Source organism: Balaenoptera musculus, chromosome 9 (assembly GCF_009873245.2).
Source record: "Balaenoptera musculus isolate JJ_BM4_2016_0621 chromosome 9, mBalMus1.pri.v3, whole genome shotgun sequence".
NCBI lineage: Eukaryota > Metazoa > Chordata > Mammalia > Artiodactyla > Balaenopteridae > Balaenoptera > Balaenoptera musculus.
Genome location: NC_045793.1, coordinates 105,870,120 through 105,896,775, shown reverse-complemented (window position 1 = coordinate 105,896,775; position 26,656 = coordinate 105,870,120). Strand labels below are relative to the sequence as shown.

Here is a 26,656-nt window from a genome sequence, read left to right as displayed (position 1 = left end):
TAACTCACATATTTATGATTCTGCTGTTCTTTTGAGTGTCTGCCAATCTGAGCTCCTTCTGGGAAATTAATTTTTATGCTTGAAGATTGCCTGTAAGTAAGGGCATGGTGGTAATGAATTTCTGCAGTACTTGTTCATTTGAAATGGTCTTTCACAAATACTGCATGATCTCACGTATATGTGAAACCTCAAAAAGTCTTCTTGAATTCATGTAAAGAATTTTTAAATCATGTTTCCTCAGTGTATCCTCTATTTTAACTGTCATTTTCTTTCAAAACTCTGAAGATTTTTTTTTCATTGTTTTTGATTCCCAGTGTTCAACTTTACACTCAGGCTGCTTTTTGCTCTATTTTTCTCTGGTTGATATTAAGATTTTGTATTTGATTTTTTTCATTTGTTTGTTTGTTTGCTTCTCGGCAGTTTTATAATGATATTCCAAGCTGTTTACTAATTTTTTTTAACATCTTTATTGGAGTATAATTGATTTACATTGTTGTGTTAGTTTCTGCTGTATAACAAAGTGAGTCAGCTATACATATACATATATCCCCATATCCCCTCCCTCTTGTGTCTCCCTTCCACCCTCCCTATCCCACCCCTCTAGGTGGTCACAAAGCACCAAGCTGATCTCCCTGTGCTATGCGGCTGCTTCCCACTAGCTATCTATTTTACATCTGGTAGTGTATATATGTCAATGCCACTCTCTCACTTCATCCCAGCTTACCCTTCCCCCTCCCCGTGTCCTCAAGTCCATTATCTACGTCTGCGTCTTTATTCCTGTCCTGTCCCTAAGTTCTTCAGAACCTTTTTTTTTTTTTTTTTAGATTCCATATATATGTGTTAGCATACGGTATTTGTTTTTCTCTTTCTGACTTACTTCACTCTTTATGACAGACTCCAAGTCCATCCACCTCACTACAAAAAACTCGATTTCATTTCTTTTTATGGCTAAGTAATATTCCATTGTATATATGTTCCACATCTTCTTTATCCATTCCTCTGTCGATGGACAGTTAGGTTGCTTCCATGTCCTGGCTATTGTAAATAGTGCTGCAATGAACATTGTGGTACATGTATCTTTTTGAATTATGCTATTTTCAGGGTATATGCCCAGTAGTGGGATTGCTGTGTCGGATGGTAGTTCTATTTTAAGTTTTTTAAGAAACCTCCATACTGTTCTGCATAGTCACTGTACCAATTTACATTCCCACCAACAGTGCAAGAGGGTTCCCTTTTCTCCACACCCTCTCCAGCATTTATTGTTTGTAGATTTTTTGATGATGGCCATTCTGACCGCTGTGAGATGATACCTCATTGTAGTTTTGATTTGCATTTCTCTAATGATTAGTGATGTTGAGCATCCTTTCATGCGTTTGTTGGCAATCTGTATGTCTTCTTTGGAGAAATGTCTATTTAGGTCTTCTGCCCATTTTTGGATTGGGTTGTTTGCTTTTTTGATATTGAGCTGCATGAGCTGCTTGTATATTTTGGAGATTAATCCTTTGTCAGTTGCTTCATTTGCAAATATTTTCTCCCATTCTGTGGGTTGTCTTTTCGTCTTGTTATGGTTTCCTTTGCTGTGCAAAAGCTTTTAAATTTTATTAGGTCGCATTTGTTTATTTTTGTTTTTATTTTCATTTCTCTAGGAGGTGGGTCAAAAAGGATCTTGCTGTGATTTACATCATAGAGTGCTCTGCCTATGTTTTCCTCTAAGAGTTTTATAGTGTCTGGCCATACATTTAAGTCTTTTATCCATTTTGAGTTTATTTTTGTGTATGATGTTAGGGAGTGTTCTAATTTCATTCTTTTACATGTAGCTGTCCAGTTTTTCCAGCACCACTTATTGAAGAGGCTGTCTTTTCTCCATTGTATATTCTTGCCTCCTTTGTCAAAGATAAGGTGACCATATGTGCATGGATTTATCTCTGGGCTTTCTATCCTGTTCCATTGATCTGTATTTCTGTTTTTGTGCCAGTACCATACTGTCTTGATTACTGTAGCTTTGTAGTATAGTCTGAAGTCAGGGAGCCTGATTCCTCCAGCTCCGTTTTTCTTTCTCAAGATTGCTTTGGCTATTCGGGGTCCTTTCTGTTTCCACACAAATTGTAAAATTTCTTTTTCTAGTTCTGTGAAAAATGCCACTGGAAATTTGATAGGGATTGCATTGAACCTGTAGATTGCTTTGGGTAGTATAGTTATTTTCACAATATTGATTCTTCCAATCCAGGAGCATGGTATATCTCTCCATCTGTTTTTGTTATCTTTTTGATTGCTTACATCAGTGTTTTATAGTTTTCTGAGTACAGGTCTTTTGCCTCCTTAGGTAGGTTTATTCCTAGGTATTTTATTCTTTTTGTTGCAATGGTAAATGGGATTGTTTCCTTAATTTCTCTTTCTGATCTTCTGTTGTTAGTGTATAGGAATGCAAGAGATTTCTGTGCATTAATTTTGTATCCTGCACCCTTACCAAATTCATTGATTAGTTCTAGTAGTTTTCTGGTAGCATCTTTAGGATTTTCTATGTACAGTATCATGTCATCGGCAAACAGTGACAGTTTCACTTATTTTCTAATTTGTATTGCTTTTATTTCTTTTTCTTCTCTGATTGCTGTGTCTAGGACTTCCAATACTATGTTGAATAATAGTGGCAAGAGTGCACATCCTTGTCTTGTTCCTGAGCTGAGAGGAAACACTTTCAGTTTTTCACCATTGAGAATGATGTTTGCTGTGGGTTTGTCATACATGGCTTTTATTATGTTGAGGTAGGTTCCCTCTGTGCACACTTTCTGGAGAGTTTTTATTATAAATGGGTGTTGAATTTTGCCAAAAGCTTTTTCTGCATCTATTGAGATGATCATTTGGTTTTTATTTTTTAATTTGTTAATATGGTGTATCCCATCGGTTGTCTTGTGTATATTGAAGAATCCTTGCATTCCTGGGATAAATCCCACTTGATCCTTTTAATGTGTTCTTGGATGCTCTTTGCTAGTATTTTGTTAAGGCTTTTTGTATGTATGTTCATCAGTGATATTGGTGTATAGTTTTCTTTTTTTGTGATATCTTTGTCTGGTTTTGGTATCAGGGTGATGGTGGCCTTGTAGAATGAGTTTGGGGGTGTTCCTCCCTCCACAATTTTTTGGAAGAGTTTGAGAAGGGTAGGTGTTAACTCTTCTCTAAATGTTTGATAGAATTTGCCTGTGAAGCCATCTGGTCCTGGACTTTTGTTTGGTGGAAGATTTTTAATTACATTTTCAATTTCATTACCTGTATTTGGTCTGTTTATATTTTCTAATTCTTCCTGGTTCAATCTTGGAAGGTTGTACTTTTCCAAGAATTTGTCCTTTTCTTCCAGCTTGTCCATTTTATTAGCATATCATTGCTTGTATGATCTCTTATGATCTTTTGTATTTCTGCAGTGTCAGTTGTAATCTCTCCTTTTTCATTTCTAGTATAATTGATTTGAGTCCTCTCCCTCTTTTTCTTGATGAGTCTGGATAAAAGTTTATCAATTTTGTTTATCTTCTCAAAGAACCAGCTTTTAGCTTTATTGATCTTTGCTATTGTTTTCTTTGTTTCTATTTCATTCATTTCTGCTCTGGTCTTTATGATTTCTTTCCTTCTACTAATTTTGGATTTTCTTTGTTCTTCTTTTTCTAGTTGCTTTAGATGTAAGATTAGATTGTTTATTTGAGATTTTTCTTGTTTCTTGAGGTGAGCTTGAATTGCTATGAACTTCCCTCTTAGAACTGCTTTTGCTGTGTCCCATAGGTTTTGGATCATCATGTTTTCATTGTCATTTGTTTCTAGGTAATTTTTGATTTCCTATTTGATTTCTTCAGTGATCTGTTGGTTATTTAGAAGTGCACTGTTTAACCTCCATGTATTTTTACTTTTTACAGGTTCTCTCCTGTATAGTGATTTCTAATCTCAAAGCGTTGTGGGTGGCAAAGATGCTTGATACAATTTCAATTTTCTTAAATCTTCCAAGGTTTGATATGTGACCCAAAATGTGATCTACTCTGGAAAACGTTCCATGTGCACTTGAGAAGAAAGTATATTCTTCTGCTTTTGGGTGGAATGTCCTAAAAGTATCAATTAACTCTATCTGGTCTATTGTGTCATTTAAAGCTTGCATTTCCTTATTTTTTTTTTTTTTGTCTGAATGATATGTCTATTGGTGTGAGTGGCGTGTTAAAGTCCCCCACTATTATTGTGTTACTGTCAATTTCTCCTTTTATGGCTGTTAGCATTTGCCTTATGTATTGAGGTGCTCCTATATTGGGTGCATAAATATTTATAATTGTTATGTTTTCTTCTTGTATTGATCCCTTGATCATTATGTTCTGTCCTTTCCTATCTCTTGTAACAGTCTTTATTTTAAAGTCTATTTTATCTGATATGAGTATTGCTACTCCAGCTTTCTTGTGATTTCCATTTGCATGGAATATCTTTTTCCATCCCCTCACTTTCAGTCTGTATGTGTCCCTAGGTCTGAAGTGGGTTTCTTGTAGACAGCATATATACGGGTCTTGTTTTTGTATCCATTCAGCCAGTCTCTGTCTTTTTGTTGGAGCACTTAATCCATTTACTTCCATTCAAGGTGATTATCGATATGTATGTTCCTATTACCATTTTCTAATTGATTTGTGTTTGCTTTTGTGGGTCTTTTTCTTCTCCTCTTGTGTTTCTCGCTTAGAGAAGTTCCTTTAGCTTTTGTTGTAAAGCTGGTTTGGTGGTGCTGAATTCCCGTAGCTTTTGCTTGTCTGTAAAGCTTTTGATTTCTCCATCGAATCTGAATGAGATCCTTGCTGGGTAGAGTACTCTTCGTTATAGGTTTTTTCCTTTCATCACTTTAAATATGTCCTGCCACTCCCTTCTGGCTCGCAGAGTTTCTGCTGAAAGATCAGCTGTTCACCTTATGGGGATTCCCTTGTATGTTATTTGTTGCTTTTCCCTTGCTGCTTTAAATATTTTTTCTTTGTATTTAATGTTTGATAGTTTGATTAATGTGTGTCTCAGCATGTTTCTCTTTGGGTTTATCCTGTATGGGACTCTCTGGCTTCGTGGACTTGATTGACAATTTCCTTTCCCATGTTAGGGAAGTTTTCGACTATAATCTCTTCAGATACTTTCTCAGTCCCTTTCTTTTGCTCTTCTTCTTCTGGGACCCCTATAATTCAAATGTTGGTGCATTTAATGTTGTCCCAGAGGTCTCTGAGACTGTCCTCAATTGTTTTCATTCTTTTTTCTTTATTCTGCTCTCCAGCAGTTACTTCCACCATTCTATCTTCCAGGTCACTTATCCATTCTTCTGCCTCAGTCATTCTGCTATTGATTCCTTCCAGAGTGTTTTTAATTTCAGTTATTGCATTGTTCATCACTGTTTGTTTGCTCTTTAGTTCTTCTAGTTCCTTGTTAAATGTTTCTTGTATTTTCTCCATTCTGTTTCCGAGACTTTGGATCATCTTATTATCATTACTCTGAATTCTTTTTCAGGTAGGTTGCCTATTGTGTCTTTGTTTATTTGGTCTTTTAGGTTTTTACCTTGCTCCTTTATCTGTAATGTATTTTTTTGTCATTTCATTTTTTTTTTGATGGGTGGGGCTCTATTCCCCTCTTACTGTTTGTTTGGCCTGAGGTGTCCAGGACTGGAGTTTGCAGGCAGTTGGATAGAGCCGGGTCTTGGTGCTGAGATGAGGACCTCCAGGAGGCCTCACTCCAATTAATATTCCCTGGGGTCTGAAGTTCTCTGTTAGTCTAGCTGTTTGGACTCAGAGCTCCCACCATAGGAGCTGGGGCTGGACCTCTGGCCTGGGAACCAAGATCCCACAAGCTGTGTGGTGTGGCAAAAAAAAGAAAAAAAGAGAAAGAAAAATTAAAAAAAGGAGTGGTACAATAACAAAGAATAGAACGAAATAAAATTAGAAAGATAAAAAATATATTAGGAAAAATAAAAATACAATTGAAACAACTGCAACATGGTAAAATAAAACCACAACAAAGAAAAAAAAACGGGGGCAAGTGGGGAACAGGACAAAAGGAGAGAACAATAACAAAGTGTAAAGAATAAAATAAAATTAGAAAAGTAAAAGATTTATTAGAAAAAATAAAAATATAAATGAATCAACAACAATGAATCCACTATCTAAACCCCAATCTAAAAGATGAAAAAAGAAAAAATAATAAAGCCTTGCCTATGGGGGCAGAGTTCAGGCAGGGGTGGAACTTAGGCAGGGGTGGGGTTTTGGGTGGGGCAGGACCTAGGCGGGTGGTGGTGTGACATTTGAGCGTGGGGTGGGGCCTAGGCTCAGGACACAGGCAGCCAGAAAAGGCCCTGGGGGTGGGGCCTAGGCAGGGCATCATTCAAGCGTGGGGCGGGGCCTCTGCTTAGGACCTGTGCAGAAGGGGAGCGGCAGCACGTGAAAGGAGGGCCTCTGGAGTGTGGAGTTCCGGAGTTTGGAGGTAGGGCCCTGAGTGAGGGTGTGTGAGTGGGGTTTAGGCCCTTTGTTTGAGGGGGTCTCCGAGTATAGAGGTGGGGCCCTTGGTGGGGTGTAGGGGTGGGGCTTGGGCTCTGCACGGCAGGAGGGAGGCTCTGAGGGCACAGGATTAGGCCCGGGAGCCCAACAGGTTCCCCGGTGCCTTAGTGGACAGGGAAAGCACTGGCCCTGTTCCCTTCTGTTCCTTCGCGCCCCTCCCCCACCATCTCCCCCAGTGTCTCCCCCGTCACCGCTGGACCCCTAAATGTGGGTGGGTCCCACTGGGTGTAGGAACTCATCCCCTCCCCCAGCCACCCCTCAGGGGTGCTGGTCCCAGAGGTCTGGCTTTTAATTTTGCTCCCCATTCCCTCCCTCCCTCTCCTTCAGGCCCCGTGTGGCTGGAGGGGCCCTCAGTGGGCAGAGGATCAGGTCTGGGATCTCAGCAGGTTCCTGGGGGTCCACCTGGGCAGGAGAAACCTGGCCACGCTCCCTTTTGATCCTCTGCCCTCCCAATGGTCCCCCAATTTCCCCCTTCGGGTGTGGGATCCCTTCCCCTCCCCCAGCTGCCCCTCAAGGGTGCCAGTCTTGTCCCACCTCCACTTCTCCTCCCCCTTCACTCCCCCCATGCCCCACGTCCTACCTGGTTGCTTGGGGTTCCTTCCATCCCCTTCAGTGTCCATGGTCCCCCACGGGTGCCTGGTAGGTGCCCTAGTTGTGTGGAGATGCGAATTCCGCATCCTCCTCATACACAATCTTGACTCCGCCCCCACCCAGTCCTTGATTTTAACTGAAATGATTTTAGTGCCTCATTATTTAAGAGGACAACTCTCATTAGATTTTGTTAAACAGCTTTCCTTTTATTTCAGAGCTTTTCTGTCTTTGCAGTGTTTTACTAAGAGTATCTGCTAAATGTTATTAAATGACTTCATATGATAAAGGATTTGCTGTTATAGGTATTAGTATAAAACATGTTGAAAGTTTTCTAATGTTGAACCATACTTGCATTTCTCAGTACATCATTACCATCTTTATTAAACTTTGGAATTAAAGTTTTCCTGGCTTCATGATATTACTGGGGGGGCCCTTTATTTTATCCTATGACAGAATAGTTTAAATAGCTCTAGGGTTAAAGGTTACATTAAAATCAACCATCAGGTTACCTGGCATTGGCATCTTTTTTGAATAGTAGACTTTTTATCCAGCTTTCCTATGGTAATTGATCCATTCAAATGTTTCACCCTTTCTTGGCTCCTTTTCCATTCCTTGGGGGCTGAGGCCTTGCTCAGAAGTATCCATTCCTGGTCCTGCTTCTTTTGGGCCCCAGGACCCAGTTTTGTGTTTCACATGCATGCAGTTGTCCTGGGGCCTTAAGAGCAAGTGGCCCAGGAGGTGAAGGTACATGAGCTTGAGGAGAGGAGAGTCCAGTTTGGCCCCAGCTCTCCAAGTCTGTTTCTCTTTTTGTTTTACTAGTTCACATCTTTGGAGTGTTGCCCGCCTACATAGCAACTCCATCCCATCTGACAATACAGCTTGTCCTACTTGAGACATTCACAAGACCAGGGCAGAAATTATATTTGGGGTAACAGGAAATCTGGAATAACGGTGAATTATTAGAATGTTTAAAAAATAAAGTGCTCATTAGTCCACACCCCTATCGTACCTCTATATCCCTTTGTCTTCTGTTATGGCTTTAGTTGTGTGGGTTATCCTGGGAAATAATTAGAAAACTACTTAGTTATGTAATTATAAGATATGTGTGATGAGACCCACAAAATGTGTCCCATAGTTTTATTGGGGAGGAAGAAAATGTCCTCTAAGTTCTTCTGGCTGGTCTAAGAGTAAAATGGTCATGAGACAGACTAACAGGAGAAAATAAACAAAATTTAATAATATGTATACATGGGAGAGACCCAGGAAAACTGAGTAACTTGCTAAAATGGTCAAGGCCCTCATCTTAAATACCGTCTTCAGTTAAAGACGAAAGAGGATGTTGGGAGGAGTGGCTTGGAAATTCAAAGGGGGTGAAGGCAATTCACGTGGAGATGGAAAAGCAAATGTTGGTAAACAAATATTTGCTGGGACAGTGGGACACAGAGTGGACTCTGGCCTCTGGGCTCTGCCAGTTTCCCCCCACCCCCACCCCTCACCCCAATTTTTTGAAGAAATCCCTCCCTGCTGATAATTCTGTTCCAAGGACAGTCCCTTCATCTCAAATCTTTAGGCAGCTAAGGGGGAGGTAAAAAGAAAGACCTTCTGGGCTTCCCTGGTGGTGTAGTGGTTAAGAATCTGCCTGCCAATGCAGGGGACACGGGTTCGAGCCCTGGTCCAGGAAGATCCCACATGCCACAGAGCAACTAAGCCCGTGCGCCACAACTACTGAGCCTGTGCTCTACAGCCCACGAGCCACAACTACTGAGCCCACGAGCCACAACCACTGAAGCCTACGTGCCACAACTACTGAAGCCCACGTGCCACAACTACTGAAGCCCACGTGCCTGGAGCCCATGCTCCACAACAAGAGAAGCCACGACAGTGAGACGCCCACACACCGCAATGAAGAGTAGCCCCCGCTCGCTGCAACTAGAGAAAGCCCATGCGCAGCAACAAAGACCAACGCAGCCAAAGTTAAATTAATTAATTAATTTTAAAAAAATGTAAGACATTCTGTGTCTTCAAAATAATCAGCCTAAATTAATCCTCATGCCAAAGAGACATACTGGGGGGGGGGTGCAAACTGCTCTCCTCTACAGTTTCTTTGAGACATTCTTATTGTCTGCATCTATCATGCTTTGCCTGTGTCCTTGAAACATGCCACCATGATATTGTTCTAGGACATATCAATTTTCCCTAAATGTCTTTGGTTAGATTTCTATTAGCATAACCATAAATAAGCTTTTGAAGGGAAATTTCTCTTTTTTTAATAATGATTGAAATTGTTTTTATATAATAATAATGTTAACTGAAATAATTAGTAATTTATTTTTGTATTATTAAAGAGATATATATCTGGAGTTGAATTTACAGATATATTAGAAAGGATGAACAAATACTAAAATAAAAGTTTTTATTATTTGGTATAATCTGCAACTGATTAAGTTTTTCTATTCTTTGTTGAAACTTGTCTTAAAAATATATTGTATTTTCGCATCATTTCATGTGCCTGAGAGGAAAGGAAAACAGCCCCTAGGTAAGCATCCAAGCACCACATGCCTGCTTAACTGCTACTCACAGATTATTTTTCTGTTTTAGAAATTATTTAACATGGAGAATGAGTGTATACAAATATTTAAGAGTGGATTTACATATGCCATAAAACTGGAGAACAAACTGGTGATACAATCAATATTTGTTCTATTCTTTTATTGATTGAACAGAAAACAAAACTAAGGGAAGTGACCCACCCTTACAGGGAGGTTGTCCAAAGTTGGCAAATAGAAGTAGGATAGATTTCTGGAATGTTCTATTTGTTCTGTAGAGCCTGGCTTCATTCCCCACCCCCATCCCCCTGCCACCCTGCCTTAAAACATTTACACGTATGTTATGGCAATAAAAAATAAATTAGAAAACAGGAGAACAACATGCTACTATTTCCTATCAATAAAACATCCACTGTTTTCATTTTTGTGTTCTCTTCTAGTCTCTTTCCCCATACATCCTGTAATTTAGAGTGTCATTATAATAGTTTGGATACAACTCTGCAAGCTGTGTGGGGAAAGGAGTGGAGAGGGACAGGGGAGGGAGGGAGGGAGAGATGAGACAGGTGTTGGAACACAGCGTTGTGTCGATTCCTGGCAAGCTTGTAGCTTCCACACTCCCAGACTGCAGATGAAGAGATTAATGTGGGACCCTAAAGCCATGAGATCAGAATTGTCTCATTCCAGAAGCACAGGCAAAAAATTATTAAAAGGAATCTGATTCTCTACTTTAATTCCTAAAAGGGAATTAAGGCAATTTATAAGCTTCATCTGCATCTCTTTCCTGTCTGAATATTCCTCCCCCTTACCTGCTCAGAAGCAGCAAGCCACCTCAAGGCTCAGTCCTCTCAACACGCCTTCAAGTGTTTTATGTCACCCCCTCCCTGCCCCCACCCCCGACCTTGTAACCTGGACTTTGTCTTCCTCATTGTGCTAGTGTGGGCCCTCTGAGTCAGAGATACCAAGACAGGATTAGACAGGCAAGAAATTTTCAAAAAGAAACATCTTTGAGGAAATGAAGAGGGAGGCCAAGGAGGTGTCTGACCTTGAGGAGAGAGGGAAGAATGGTAAGTCAGGTGATCCGTACCCTCAAGCAGAAACCTGGTCCAGAGAGACTCCTCCCAGATCAGAGGCCGGACATCAAAGCAAGGCCCTGCCATGGAGAAGCAGCTCAGGGTGATGGATGCGTGACCGGGGTGCCCTAGGGATCCAAAAAGAGAAACTCATGTGCAAAAATAAATGTACTGAAAGAAATGTACTAAAAGAAAGAGGAAACAAATTTGGAATAAAAGGTAATTTAGGTTCTCAAAATAAACGTTGAAAAGAATGATCTATCTATGAAATTAGATTTAAAGTAATTCAGGGAGATTAGGAAAGCTAATGAGAAAACTAAAATTTTATTTTCCAGTGTTTAAATATTGCAGTGGAGAAGTGAAGTGAGTTAGCTTAGAGGTGTGGACATGGCAAACGGTGTAAAGATGGAAAGGAAAACGTTGACAGAGAAGTCAGGAAGAGCATGAAATCTCACTTCCTAAACGAGACATCAGAACAGTGAACAGACTGAACACAAATTAACAAAAAAAAAAAAAAAAATGTTCTTAGTTAAAGAGACTTTTGAGTCTGTTAATGGAAATGCCTCACCAAGCAGCAGTGAAAAGAGTCCAGTATGCAGACATAAAGTAGTTCATGTTTGAATTTCTGGAGTAAAGAAAGGAAGAGTCCAACAAAGAAGAGGAAGTCTTACTGGCCTTGGATCTGTCCTGTGCAGAGGAGAGAGGAGTGGCCAGCAATCCCCCGGAGCCTGATGGTGAGAAAAGCACTTTGATGCTGTAGGGATTAGGACAGCCAGGTCTCAGGAGAGAGGAGAACTGCGCACAGAATTGTTAAGCAAAAGGGAATCAGAACTTGGAGGTTTGGAACATTCTCAGCCTATCCATGTTTCAGAAAATTAGAAAGCTGGTTCTAAAGAGAATACTAGGGGTGCGGCTGAAAAACTATTTGATAAAGTGATCCTGGTGAGCTGCGGACTTAATCAGCCGTCTCAGCAGAAGCCGGGAATGGAGAGGGGATTCTACCAGCAGGAACACGGCCAGTTCGAACTAGAGGGACACCGAGAGCAGAATGAAGGAAGGGATTCTACACAACAAACCATCGAGCTAGTCAGCTGTGAATGTGTACCATCCTTCAAGGAAATCATTGTCTTAAATATTTCCATTTCTAAACAAGGATAAAAATAAATCAAGCAAAGATTCCAAAGGAGAGAAAAACAAGAAGTCCAAAAATAACACAGAAGTTAGTAGCTAGTCAAACAAATAGAAAAATAATGAGTTAGAAAATTTTAAAAAATAGAATTGATAAAACCAAAAACTATCTTCGACCAAATCAATAAAATTATGACTGCTAACAAGTCAAATAAAGAAAAAGATGAAAAGCATTGATTTTATAAAACTAGGGAAAATAAAGAGAAGATACTAGCTGTGGAGTTGAATTTAAAGGTATAGGAGAATACTTTGTGCAATTGGAACTTTTATTAATAAAAGAGGAAACTCTCAATGAAGCAGACTATTTCTGGGTCTACTGAAAATGTCTCATAATTTTCTGTCCTGTGTGCCGTAGGTTTTGTCTTCCCATAGAATCGAATTAGATAAAATCATCGAACAACCTTCCTGCTAAGGGCAAGTTTCTCTTACTTGAGCAGCCTGGGTTTCATGCCCAGGAGGTCACTTCTGTTCCCAAGTCTGCGACTTCTTCCAGAGTCACGTGTTAGCAGCTCCGGGGTGGACTTGATGAAAGTATAACTGGCAGTTCTGCTTCCTGGGTCTTCTTTCCTTTTCCTTTTTCTGTCTGAGAGCCAGTTGTTAAATGCCTTCCAGACCATCACTAGATCTCCTTTCTTCTCTTTCCTCCTTAGGTTGAATCCTGGCTCATGTGACATAACAGGCAATGCTTGGTTTACTTTTCCTTATTTGTTCACAATAACTTAGTGTTGATCCATGTTGTCAGCTCTGCAGCTGTGGTTTAGACACTCACTGATTTCCCAAATCCAGTTCTTGTTCAGATATCAATTTATGTGTTGAAGAAGGCTAGGAAAACTGTGGTTTCAATACATTTTATTCTATTATGAGTATAGATTCTGTTCTAATTCATAACATTATTACTGATTGCAAAGCTTACCGTTCAATATTGATGAGACCCTCTCGGCCTTTGTACAAGCCCGATATGAGGGGGGTCCGACCAATCCAGGAACCGCCTCGGGGGTGACTCACAAGCTCATCCTAGTGCCTGGATGGCTGGGATGTGCGGACAGGCCAGCTATGTCGCTGTCCACACACGGAACTGCAAGGGAGACCAGATGTCCATGGCCCGTGTACCTTTTGTTGCTGCCGGTGCATCATGGTGGGCTGTTCCCTCATTTCTGATCTCACAACGTTCACTTCATATTCACTGCTGACCTTGTGTATGTTTCAGGTGACTTTTTAGATACGTCAACTGAAAAAAATGCACAACCTGAAAGTTGGAATTATGCTTTATTTGGCAGACTTTCCCAGGACTTCAAGCCTGGAAGGTAGTAGCATCTCAGATAGCTCTGAAGGATGGCTCTGAAGAGGTAAGGGGGGGAGCCAAAAATAGGGATCTTTGCAGCAAAGACCAGGCAGCTGGAACATCAAAAGACTACTATTTAAAGAAAACCAGCTATCTCAGGTTAAGGAATTTAGTGTTCTTCTATGTATTATGGGAAGATGCAAGAGTCTGGGCTCACTAAAATCATTCCTTTGATACACACCTTGACTACCTAGGGCCAGTATCCTGGTTTTCTCCATCCTGAATTCCCCTCAGGGCCCACTGCGGTCTGGGGTGGCCACAGTGGCTGATGGCTTGGTGGCCCCAACTTTCATTGTTTACTGGAAGGGCAGGTGACATTTTTTGGTCCACAGATATATTAATGGCATTTGGAAAAAGGCTATTTCCTGGAGCTGCCATTTCTTCCATTTTTTCAGGATGCTCCTTGGGCTTCTATTTTGAAGGTTAAACTTGATGACGTGCTGTAGTATTGAATAAAGCTAGGTCTAACTACCAGAGTAAGGTGATGAATCATTTAAACAGTCTGGCAACAGCTCCAGTGTTTCACCACATAGGTGAATGTTTGTGCCTTGTGTGCGGGGATCAGAGGGAAACACAGACTGCAGAAGAAGGCGGAAGATGCTGGCAGAATCTGGGAGCTCGGGCATTAGACTGGGCCTTGAAGGAGGAGGTCCCAGAAGCTGAGACCTAGGGCCATCAAAGGGGAGGAAACCAGGAGGCAGCTGCAGGGTGGTAGCCTGGATGGAATCTGGGGACACACACGGGCATCCGTGTGGACACTGCTTGCGCCCTGAGAGTGAGCAGTGTGTCTCAGGAGCTCCAACACTCCCACCCCGGCTTTCCACGGTGACCACTAAAACTGTATTGGGAGAAATGGTCTAAATTGGAAATAAATGAAAAACGTGATTTACATGTTTTAAAAATATTCCATTTGAATTCAAAAAGCCTTAGTAGGCCTCTGGCAACAGCAAATGGGTGCCCTGTGGTCGTCATTCACACTTGCAATTTTGAAACAGGCAGGCCAGCTGGCATGTTAGATTGTACCAGAAACGCTTGAGAGACAAATCCATGCTTTGCAAAAGAAAGTCTAATGTACAATCTCAGTTCTAGTCTCTTGATGTTTCTAGGTTTCAGCTTTCCCATCTCTGGGTTGAGGGAGTCTGAATAAAAGACCTCCCAGGTCTAATATCTGTGGTGCAAACATTCTCCACCTCAATTTGCCCACCCCGCATCTCCTGTAGGAACAAAGGGAGGGTAAGCAAAGCCAAGCAAGAGTTCCTAGCAATAAAGAACCACATACATTTACGCTGTACATATAATTTTCCTAATAATTGTTGGTCAGATGTACTTGCTATAAACTGTGAAACTGAATCCTGATATAAATTATATCTTTACATAAATGGATAGACAACACATGCAAAATCGTGTTTAATTTGCTAAGGATAGAACCAGCAGGAAGACAAAAGAGCCTGTTCAAATACAGGGATGCATAGAATCATCCGGGAAAGGAATGCATATAGGAGATTGCCAAATTCCATAACCTGCTGTCTGACTTTTTATAGATCAATAAATCCACAGCATCTTTGAGTCACCATCCCCACTCGCCTAAACAGTGAAAACGTCTGACCGATTTTTACAGGTTAACATCCTATCTTACAGGGCTACTTATCATCTTTTCCTTTCTCACTTGGGAATTGTTAGTGTCAACTGAAAAAAAAAAAAAGCACAACCTAAAAATTGAGAATTCTGCTTTATTTGGCAGACAAAACTGAGGACTTAAGCCCAGACAGGCTCTCAGGTAGCTCTGAGGGACTGCTCTGAAGAGGCAAGGGGGGAGCCAGGATATACAGGAGTTTTTGCAACAAAGACGAGGTAGTGGGAACATCAAAGGATTACTGTTAATTAAAGAAAGCCAGACATCTCAGGTTAAGGAATTTAGCGCTTTTCTACATATGGGAAGATGCAAGAATCTGGGCTCACTGAAATCATCCCTTTGTTCTGCACCTCAGCTACCTGGGACCAGTGTCCTGTGCTTTCTCATCCTGAGGCTCCTCAGGGTGCGCCACTGGGGTGGGCTGCAGTGGCTGACGGCTGGATTGCGGGCACCCTGTTTCCAGCCTGAGTGCCCTCAGGGCTCACCGTCAGGGCAGCTGTAACGTGATGGTTTGATGGTTTGATGATGCTTTGTTTACTGATGTGGCAGTGACATTTTTCATTCACACCATGATAGAGTGTGTGGAAAAACTCTCCCACTGAGATCAACTCTAAGGTTTGGGTAAAATATACATGCATTTTTTTTAAAAAAAATGGTTTGAAGATATCAGAGTGCAAAGGACTTGGAGGTCTAGCTGTCAGAGAAAAGGCAGGCTCACTGAGCTAAGCTCCATACTCACATCTCCAGTGTTTGCTCAGGGCATTTGCAGGATCTAGAGCAGGGACAGATGTCCTGCGGAAAGCCGTAGCCCAGGGTGGCAGCTTCTGGCTGAGCTGGGAGGTGGAAGTTGGTGTTGGGGCTGCCAGGGCGGCTGGGAACTGAGAGGGAGGCTGCATTTGAGAAGAGGAGGGAACCACAAAGAAGTGAGGCCAAAATTCTTCATGTAATTTTCCTTCAAGGCATTTGCACACTGCAAAGCTGCAGTGTGCCAGGCAAGAGAAGCAGAACCCGAGCAGAAAGCAGCAGCTGGGTGGCTGGAGCTTGCAGAGACCTGCCAGGACTACAGTGCTGAGGAGAGCGTGTGGAGGGGCCCCAGCAAACAGCAGGAGTTTTCAACCAAGACTTCAAGAAAGACTGTGCCCTAGGAGTGAGGGGGGGCTGGAAAAGACCAGTCCGAAAAAAGCCTCAAGTCCATTCACAGCCAGATCACTGTAGCCCTCCTGTACTCTGTCAGCCAAAAGGCTCTATCCAGGGCCCGTACAATGTCGCTTTCACAGTATCTGTTATTTAATTCAAAATTGCCAGGCAAGCCAAGAAATACCAAATGACCCCAAACCAAGAGAAAAGCAAAATAGGAAATGAGAGACTCACAGGTTATCAAGATATGGTGACTATTTCAGAAGGTTTTTAAAGTAACAGGTTAACATGCACAAGAAGACAGAAGAAAAGTTGGAGAATCTCACTGAGAATTGGGCTATACTGAAAAAGTTGAAACTGAAAAATGCAATAACAAATTAAGAATTCAGTAGACGGTTTGCTAAAAAGATGAGGCAGAGCAGAAGGGGGTGTCACTGATCTAGAACACGAATGCTGGGCTCCTGGCTGCCTGGGTCTCCCTTGCTGCCCTGCCATCCTGCTGTGCTGAGCTCTTCCTCAGTGCTTAGTCCCTGATGGGGGAGGAGGAGGTGCCCCCAGGCACCCACTTAGGCCTTTCTTCATTAACGCCCTGTCTTCTTGTGGCTCACCATTCCGTGTAAAAATCTAAAGCATGTTGGCAATTTACCCTTCTGTGTAGCCATGGCAGTTTTATTTTCATTCTGTCAATTCATTATTTAATTCTAAAACTGTAACTCAGTTGTACATGCCCTGAGTTCCAGCTCTGTGCTGCGTGCAGTGCGCTATGACCCTCCCTCCTCCCTGGCAGGGAGACCCTGGGGGCCCCTGAGGGTGGCACTGTGACAGGCAGCTCTGCCAGAGACACAGGAGCACACAGGAGGGACGCTTAATTACAGATGTCCCCGCAGGTTCAGGCTTGGTTTGGAATTTGTGAGCCTCAGCCCAGTTTATTGTCAGGTCAGTGGACACATGATATCATAGGCTGGATTGTGCTGGTGTCAACTGAAAATAAAAATGCACAACCTAAAAGTTGAGAGTTATGTTTTATTTGGAGGACAACACTGAGAACTGAAGCCCGGGACGCAGCCTGAGGGACTGCTCCAAAGAGGTAAGGGGGGAGCCAGGGTACATAGGGGTTTTTGCAAAAAAGACCAGGGAGTCGGAACATCAAAAGATTACTGTTGATTAAAGAAAACCAGACATCTCAAGTTAAGGAATTCAGCGCTTTTCTATGCATGGGAAGGTGCAAGAGTCTGGGCTCCCTGAAATCATCCCTTTGTTCTGCACCTCAGCCATCTGGGGCCAGTGTCCTGTGCTTTCTCATCCTGAGTCCCCTCAGGGTACACTATGGGGGGTGGGCTTCAGTGGCTGACTGCTGGATTGCGGGCACCCTGTTTCCATCCTGAGTGCCCTCAGGGCTCACCGTCCGGGAGGCTGTAATGTGACGGCCTGATGGCTGCAACATCCTTTGTTTACTGATATGGCAGCAACATTTTTTCACTCACACTGGTAACTAGGGCAAAACTGGCGGCTTGACGCAGACTCTGCATTTCGGGAGACTGGATGTGGGGCTCCTAAGGGGATGAGAGACCTCCTTGGTGTTGAGTCCCCCGCCAGCACCTCGGGTCCTGGGCTGGGCCTGATACAAGCTATTCTGACACTGCGAGTCAGTCACTGTGCAGGTGATGTGAACGACAGGTGGGGACTCCTTGCCCTGAAGTCAGAGCAGCACAGAAAAGTTCAGGGTAGCAAATGCCCATCAACTGCCTGCTTGAACAACTGTTCCTCAGGCAAAAAAGGCATTATATGCTGTGTTCATCTTGAAATTAGCCATTTTTAGCCTGAGGGTCCTTGAGTAACAGCCAGGCCAACAATAGAATTTAATGTATCAATAACTAGTTATGAGCCATGTGACTTGGACTAATGTTTATTCCCTCTAAATCTCATTTCCATTTATAAAATTCTTCTGCATGCATCATATTTTTTAAAGTACCATATAAATATCAGATATTATAATTAGATTAAATAAGATTAAAAACTGTTTCTCTCTATTATTCCCCTACTTACTAATGAAGTCATATATATATATATATGGCTTTATTTGTCACTGAATAATTATAGTGACCAGAGTCTGCTTTTGTACATTAGGATTCTCTTCAGTAATTTATATTTTAGCTCATCAAGTTATCATATGTGGTTTTTTTTTTTCAAGTTTCTTAGTGGTTCTTGGGCTTCAAGTCTATAAATTTAAAGTAAGTGTTTCATGAAAATGAAAATACAACTACCACACATCAAAACTTATGAGACCACAGCTAAAGTAGAACTGAAAGGGAAATTTATGGAACTAAATGCTTACATTAGAAAAGAGGAAAATTCTCGAATCAATAATGTAAATCACCAACTCAAGAAACTAGCAAAAGAAAATCAGGGACTTCCCTGGTGGCGCAATGGTTAAGAATCTGCCTACCAGTGCAGGGACAGGGGTTTGATCCCTGGTCTGGGAAGATCCCACATGCTGCGGAGCAACTAAGCCTGTGCGCCACAGCTACTGAACCTGCGCTCTAGAGCAGGCATGCCACAACTACTGAGCCCACACGCTGCAGCTACTGAAGCCCACACACCTAAAGCCCATGCTCCACAACAAGAGAAGCCACCACAATGAGAAGCACGTGAACTGCAACCAAGAGTAGCCCCCGCTCGCCGCAACTAGAGAAAGCTCATGCGCAGCAACAAAGACCAAGGCAGCCAAAATTAAATAAATAAATAAATAAATAAATTTATAAAAAATAGAAAAAGAAAAGCAAACAAACTGAAAGTAATAGAAAGAATAAAATAGTAATGATAAAAACAAAACAAGTCAATAAAACTGCAAACAGATATTCAGTTGTGAAAATTAATGAAATAAAAAGGTGGTTTTTTTAAAGATCAACAAAACTGATCAACCCTTAACATGACACAGGAAAAACAATAGAGAAGATGCAAATTACTAATATTAAGAATAAAACAGGAGATGTCATTACAGATCCCACAGAAATTAAAAGGATAATAAAGGAATACTAACAGTTCTACACACATAAATTTAACAATTTAGAGGATATGAAACAACTCCTTGAAAAATATGAGCTGCCTCAACTTACCCAATATGAGACAGATAATCTTGTATGAAAGCTACTAAGGAAATTGAATTCATAATTTTAAAAGTCCCCTCAAAACTCCAGGTCCTGATGTTTTCATTGGAGAAAAATACCAGACATTTAAAGAACTAATATCACTTCTATAAAATCTTCCAACAAGAGGAGGAAATACTTCCCAACCCATTCTATGAAGTCAGTGTCATCCTGATACCAAAACTAAACAAAGACGATATTTTAATAAGTACAAACCAATATCTTTAATAAATAAACAGCATTTCTTAACATTTCTTATTAGCAAATCAAATACATCAATATATAAAAATAATTTTATGTTATGACCACAAGGGATTTTTTTTTTTCCCCAGGAATGCAAAGTTGGCTCAAAAATCAATCAATAGGGTTTCCAGTCACCTCTCCATCCTAAAAACAAGTAAAAAGCTCAACAAATGGAAAAATCGGTAACACTTCTTAGATCCATCAGAGAAGTAAGGTCACAAAGCAAACTGAATCTCCCTAAAATTTGGAGACACGTAGAGACAGATGTAGAGAATCAAACTCACCAGAGCAGAGACCTCCATGCGAATCAGCGCCGGGGCAGGAAAACCTAACCTGTACGCGACGAATTGCTGAGAGTCAAAACCCCAGGGGCCCCAGACATGGAGGGTCTGCACAGTTACGTGAACTTTGACATCTTTTGACAGACGAAGGGGGTACATATCCTTTTTGAAATATTTCAGAACCTTCTGTTCTTTTAAAAAAGTTCTGATCTCAGGAGAAACTTGACCAGAGCCTAACCTGCTGAGGTTTCACCAAAGCGCAGTTGAAGTGGGGGAAGGGAAATACCCAACTCCAGCCCCCGGAGCCATACGTACAACCAAGGGGGAAGGTGGGGGGCTAAGAAACACTTGTGAAGGTCACAATCCAGAAGCAGATACGAAAAGATTAAGACCTAATAATGGGACTGAGAACCCTCCCGCCACCTCGCTGTCAGGGTTACTAAAGTTCTATTTAGAGTAGTTCCTCTTCCCCAGTGCATCATGGGTAACCATTCAAAACGAAATTAACGAGGTACACTAAAAGGCAAAAAACAAACAAACAAACAAACAGTTTGAAGAGACCAGAACCAGAGTCAGATAGGACATGTTGGAATTATCAAACCAGAATTTTAAAATAATTATGATTGAGAATGCAAATAAACTGACTGCTGATTGGAATGTAAATTTCATAGTTACTCTGGTAAACAGTTTGGCAGTTTCTCATAAAACTGAACCTACAACTGCTGTAGGCTCCAGTAATTGCACTCCTGCGCTCTCATCTCAGAGAAATGAAGATTATGTTCACACAAAACACGTACGTGAATTTTTATAGCAGCTTTATCCTTGATAGACAAAAAACTGGGAAAAAATCCAAAATGTTCATCAGTAGGTGCATGGATAAAGTGGGGTCCATCCATAGCATGGAAACATCTTCTCTGTAAAAGGAATGAGCCTTTGGTACTTTCGACAACTTGGCAGGGTCCCAAGGGTATTATGCTGAGTTTAAAAAACCAACCTCAGAAGTTCACTTACTGTTCCATTCCACATATATAACATTCTTTTAATGACAAAACTATAGATATGAAAAGGATAGTGATTTCCAGGGCTAGGGTTGGGGGGTGGGGAGGGTGATAATAGTGACCCTAAAAAGGAGGCATGAGGGTGATCTTGGTGGTGATGGAACGGTTCTGGATCTTGGTCTGGTGATGGTCACACAAAACTACGCATATGATAAAATGACACAGGTGTGCACACACCCACTGTACCTGTCAGCTCCTCCCACTGGTTTTGTGCTATAATTATGTAAGATGTAATGGGAAAACTGAGTGAAAGGCACATGGATTCTCCCTGTAGTACCAAATTCCTGGTTTGACTGGAATCTATAACTTCAAAATAAAAAATTTTTAAAGTAATATGGTTCATAGGAAAATAAGTGTGTGTGTGTGTGTGTGTATGTACACACACATATTCAGAGGGAGTTCGGTACAAGAGTCTCATAATTTGGTTAATTTATAGGAACATTGTTTTTAAGATGGAAGATTTAGAAATTTTCAGTAATTGGAATCTGTTATAGAAATATCAATAGGTTATAGAAATTATATTTTAGTGAAATGTTCATAACTTACCTAAGACTTTTATGTGGTTTTGATTCAAAAAGAATTTACAAAGTACAGGAGTAGTAACTTTGTGGAACTATATCATAAGTAAATATTTGAAGCAGAAAAAAAATAGCAACAGTGCATATAATTCTAAAAGTCATGTGAATAACCCTCTACTCAGACTAAAATCATTTTAGATGAAGAAAGCTTACTTTTCTTCTTTTTTTTAATTGCAGTATAGTTGATTTACAGTGTTGTGTTAGTTTCAGGTGTACAGCACAGTGATTCAGTTATATATCTATGAAGAAAGCTTATTTTATAAATTCTTCAAGGATCGACACTTGTACAACCTAACTCTGTGTCACTGATACGACCACACAGAGAAAAGAGTTAAGTGACTTTTGAACAAAATGCACGAATTTGGAACACAGTTCCCTCTCCCCTCCTTTCAGTCTTGCCACGTCAGACAAAAGTGTCCCCACGTGGTGTCCAAACCTACACAGACAGTTCTACGAGGGGTTAGGAAAGGGGTTATAACATAATCCAGATGCAACGACGGTCAAAATTTTACAAATTATGTCATAGTAAAATCTCTTACCAGGAATAATTACTCTTTTTTAATCACAGGCCTGGGAGACAAATACCTGACAGTCCAGATGCTTGTAGCACCTTCGACCTGAGTTTAATCCGAAATTGAGGCTCAGTGAAGACCCAGAATCATGGTTTCTTCTCACTATTCATTAAGCAGTAATAAGGAGATGACTTTATATATAAGTATTTTGGAAGCTTACGAAACAAACACTTTCTTATATGAGACAAAGTGTAAATTGTTGCTTTCTCCCTCTAAGATTAGATGTTTAAATTACCTTTTTGAACACTTGGTGTTTTTGTTGGATTTTGCTTTTCTTCGTGAATACAGATTTTATACACTACCAGCACTTTCTTGTGAGCCTCACTTTACCATATCTCTTCCTTGCCTGAAGCAAATGATAATAAATGCTCTCAGTATTTAAGCATTTCCTATACACGGCGGGGGGTTTGGGAGGCTGGTTTCCAAATGCCCACTGACCTTGCTTGTGACGGGGACACAGGGGCGCTGCCTCACAAGAGCCCTGTGTACAGATGTGAAGTGACCCTCTGGGACATATTTTTAAGTGAAAAAAGCTGAGTACGTAGAGTTAGGAGTATGCTACCTTTTATGAAAGACGAATAAATAATAATTTGCTTATTCTTTTAAAGAAAGTTACACTAGGGGATACATAAGAGCTAGTGAAGCTGGTCATCACAGCAGCTGGGGTGGGAGAGCACAGTGAGACAAACAAGCCTCACGCTATACACCACGGTTCATACGGCCACGCGGAGAGAAGAGCTGGGTGACTTTTGAACAAAGGACACCGACTGTAAGAACTAAGAAAATCTTACTGTTAGGTAGGAATAGCACTTACGGTGTCATTTTAAAACTCTTTTACGTAACTGTGAGAGAGAGGAAATAGGTGAATATGCTGGTGATTTTAATAAACAAGATTCTCAGTGGAAGAGGAGGTACATAATTTAAAATCTAAGTAAAGTTAAGCAGAGAGTTAATAGGATCAATTACTTAAATAAATATGTTCAATTTGAAGTGTTTCATTGTAAGAGAAAAGATGTACACATATAAAATCTAAGAAGAAAGAATTATGAATCCTAATAATGTCAACTCACAATTTAAAACCTGGGTGTGTGTGTGTGTGTGTGTGTGTGTCCCCACCTGTGCCCACTGAGAGGGGCTGGATGCAGTGACACCCCAGTAATAATGAGCACTTGCAATAATCTGGCCTTGGATCCTCAATATTCCTCTCCACCAAAGGAATCTGGGCCCCTCGGAGAAAAGGCTGATTCCAGATGTGGGCAAAGTGAGCTGAAAATGTGTTGTTGGCACAGATGTGGAGGAGGCTGGTAGCAGCTGAGGGAGTGTGTCTGAAGGACAGGGGAGCGGCCTAAAGCTGGGGCCACTCAAAAGCCGAATTGGGACAATTTGAATATAAAAAAGAATAAAGACTGCAGTGGTTGCAAATCATTGAAAAAGAAAGATCCAAAGTCCTACAGTGATATAAAAAATAGACATAAGTTAATACTAATAAAAACTCATTAGGAGTGACTACTACAATGACATAGATTAATTCAGGCAAGAGGGATAGGAATTGTTGAATAACTTAAGGGCAGAAGTGTACTATCTATTCTAGTTTAATCCTCAGGACCCCGGTGAGGTATGGCATTCCCATTCTGCAGATGAGGCCATTAAGGCTCAGAACAATGAAATCCCTTAGTCCGAGATCTCATAACTAGTAAGTAGTGGTACCAGATTATGAATCCAGATTTTTCTGAAGAGGAGACAGGTAAGTCTCCGTGAATATCTGTATCTAAAGGTACAGGTTTTCTGGGCAATTATGGAGTGCCTTCTATGTGCAAAGCACACTGATAAATATTAGGGCAAATTAGAAGGCGATTGGACCCTCAAATTAAACTCTGAAAAAGAGATAAAAAGAAACAAAGAAAAAAGCACACCAAAGAGACCTGGTGTCAACTGTCAAAGTCAGGGCATCCCAGGAGCCGAGTGGGACCAGTGCTCACAGGGTGGTTCCCACCTGCAGCTGCTGCTGTGGCCCTTTGGCCTCTGAACTCACAGAGCCGAGGACACGGTCCAAGGCCGAGGAACAGGAGGTGGGCTGGGTGGGGGGTTTGGAGATCAGGGACCTCCTGTTGGCCTACAGGTGGGGAGGGTCTGGAGTTCAAGTATCCTGATTCACCAAAGCTGATGCAGGAGTAACTTTACCACCAACACAGCTATCACGTGGGACCGAAGAGGCAGTGGTTCCAGGCGTGTGAGCGTGGAGTGTCAGCAACCTGCAGAGACCACTGCCCTCTGGAAACCCAGGAGCAGTGCTGAAGAGAGAAAGCCGGGCTGGATCTGTGTTTGGGGTCCTCCTCTGATGGATGACAATGCTTCGAGGTCTTGGGGAGACAGGCGGGGGTCAGGGGGGGAATCTAGGGTGGGTCTGAGTGGAGGGGCCCGAGGAAAGCAGAGTTCCTGGTGGGAGAAGGGGCGGTACCCAGGGTTGAGGTCTCCAGGGCCACCTTCAGGAGCCCTGATCCTCGCCACTTGGCTGACACAGAAGACAAAGCCACTGAAGCATGACTTACTCTGCTTAGAATTATTCTGACTAGAATTACAAAAAAGTCAGTTTTTATCCTAGAGTCTTGGTGGATTCATTTATTTTTTTAAATTTTGTAGACGAACATTTTTCATCTCTTTGATGACTTGATACAGTGTCGTTGGACGTGCTTTGGTGTGAGCACGTTATCAAAGGCTGTAGAAGCAAAGGAGGGAGGATGAGCGTGAGAGCCCTGTGTTCCAGGCTGTGGTAAGGACCGATGTCTCCATTTCAGAGAAAGGTCTGGAGGCTGAGCGGTTGTTCCCATATGGCTGAGGGTATGAACTGTAACACAGAAACCATTTGTTTCAACCGAAAAAACTCACCCTGGAAATCTCCCTGATACCCATTTCTTTGTGTCCTGGATTTTACACGGAATAAGATGCACATGTGGCACCTTTGTTGGTGGAGAAGCTGGTAGGTGATGTTGATCAAGGATCGAGGGGTCTTCAGTTCTCAAGGAAGACTGTTGACAATATACCCCTGGCTCATGCTGAGACAGTGCCTCTCAAAGTGTGGCCCCAAGCCAGCATCACCATCACCTGGGCACTTGTTATCCAAGCAGATTCCCTGGTCACAGCCCAAACCTGAGTCAGAAGTGCTAGGGGGTGGGACCACTAACCAGTGTTTCTAGAGCCGTCCAGGTGGTTGTTCCGTAAGCTGACCTTTGAAACCTGCTCTAAGAGGTGTGGTGGTAACACTGGATTTATGTCACATCAAGCAATTCGCTTGTTTCTGCTCTCTCTCCTAATAAGCCTGGTTCTCTGAAAGTCCCCGTTAATCAAGTTTTTCTATGATTACTTGGAATTAATTGAATCAGATGATTGCAGATCCGGCCCATGTAGAAGGCCCCCGAATTGAAAATCACAGTCGGTGAAAAACACAGGATTGTCATTCATAAAAATTTTATTTTTTAAATTTCTTTAAACTTTTTATTTTATATTTGAGTATAGCCAGTTAACAATGTTGTGATTAAAAAAAATAAAGCAATGTTGTGATAGTTTCAGGTGCACAGCAAAGTGACTCAGCCATACATATACATGTATCCATTCTCCAAACTCCCCTCCCATCCAGGCTGCCACATAACACTGAGCAGAGTTCCCTGTGCTATACAGTAGGTCCTTGTTGGTTATCCATTTTAAATATAGCAGTGTGTACATGTCCATTGATTCCAAACCCCCTGAATATCCCTGCCCCCTCTGGAAACCTAAGTTCATTCTCTAAGTCTGTGAGTCTGTTTCTGTTTTGTAAATAAGTTCATTTGTGTCATTTTAAATAACATGGCTTTCATTTCAGGAAAAAAGTGGGAACACTTCATAGTCCTGAAATGGTAACTTTTTCACTGTCCTTCCTGAAAGGGAGTGGATAAAACATTCAGGGTAAAGCTAACTCCCTAATTAAGTCCAACCTGTTTCTTCTTTCCAGGCCCAAATTGCTTTGCCGAGACCGCTGTCATCCCCGCTGGGAGGGAAGTGAAGACGGACGAGTGCACCGTCTGTCACTGCACCTACGAGGAGGGCACCTGGAGGATTGAGAGGCAGGCCATGTGCACCAGGCACGAGTGCCGGCAGATGTAGGACTGGCCGCACGGACCACAGATGTTTTCTAGGACCCTTTCCCGATCTATCTGAACGTTCTGGATGCCTCTGGGAAATATCGACTGAAAGGAGCAGACTTTTGATGAGGAATCGTGGAAAACTGTTGGTACTTTTTCTTTTCTTGGTCATAACAACTGCAGGAGAAGGAAATGGACATATTTCAAAACATCGACAAGAACTTTGGGCAAAAAAGTCCACTTCTAAATAAATGTGCTATTTTCACAGTAAGTACACTAAAGTACACTATTATATATGAAATGTATTTCTATAATCCCTCTATTAGAGAGCTTCTATAAATGTTTTCTATAGATACAGATTAAAAATGCTGTGTTGTCAACTGTCCTCGCTGCGTACCTGCATTTCTTCTGCATTTCTGATTCCATCACATGATATTATTTGTGGTCGCTGATTCTCCTTCAAATCTTGGAATAGTGCACCCATTAATGGATCATAAGATAAGGGAACTGATTTTCCCTGAGATCCTCTCCAAATTCTCTTTCATTACAGAGAGATATATAGTGTCGATCCTTAGAAGATCCAGTCGAATTCACACAAATATAATATTTCCTTCTTGTAA

General features: G+C 41.6%; 1 protein-coding gene across 1 annotated transcript in view; it reads left to right on the top strand.

Annotated features, from left to right (window-relative positions):
* VWC2 (von Willebrand factor C domain containing 2) overlaps positions 1-26,399 on the top strand; it is a 112,600-nt gene extending 86,201 nt beyond the window's left edge. The window contains exon 4 of the mRNA XM_036864506.1: positions 25,907-26,399. Within this exon, the coding sequence (XP_036720401.1) occupies positions 25,907-26,058 (152 nt within the window). The 3' untranslated portion in view covers positions 26,059-26,399. The remainder of the gene's footprint in view (positions 1-25,906) is intronic.
* Positions 26,400-26,656: the final 257 nt, after the last annotated feature.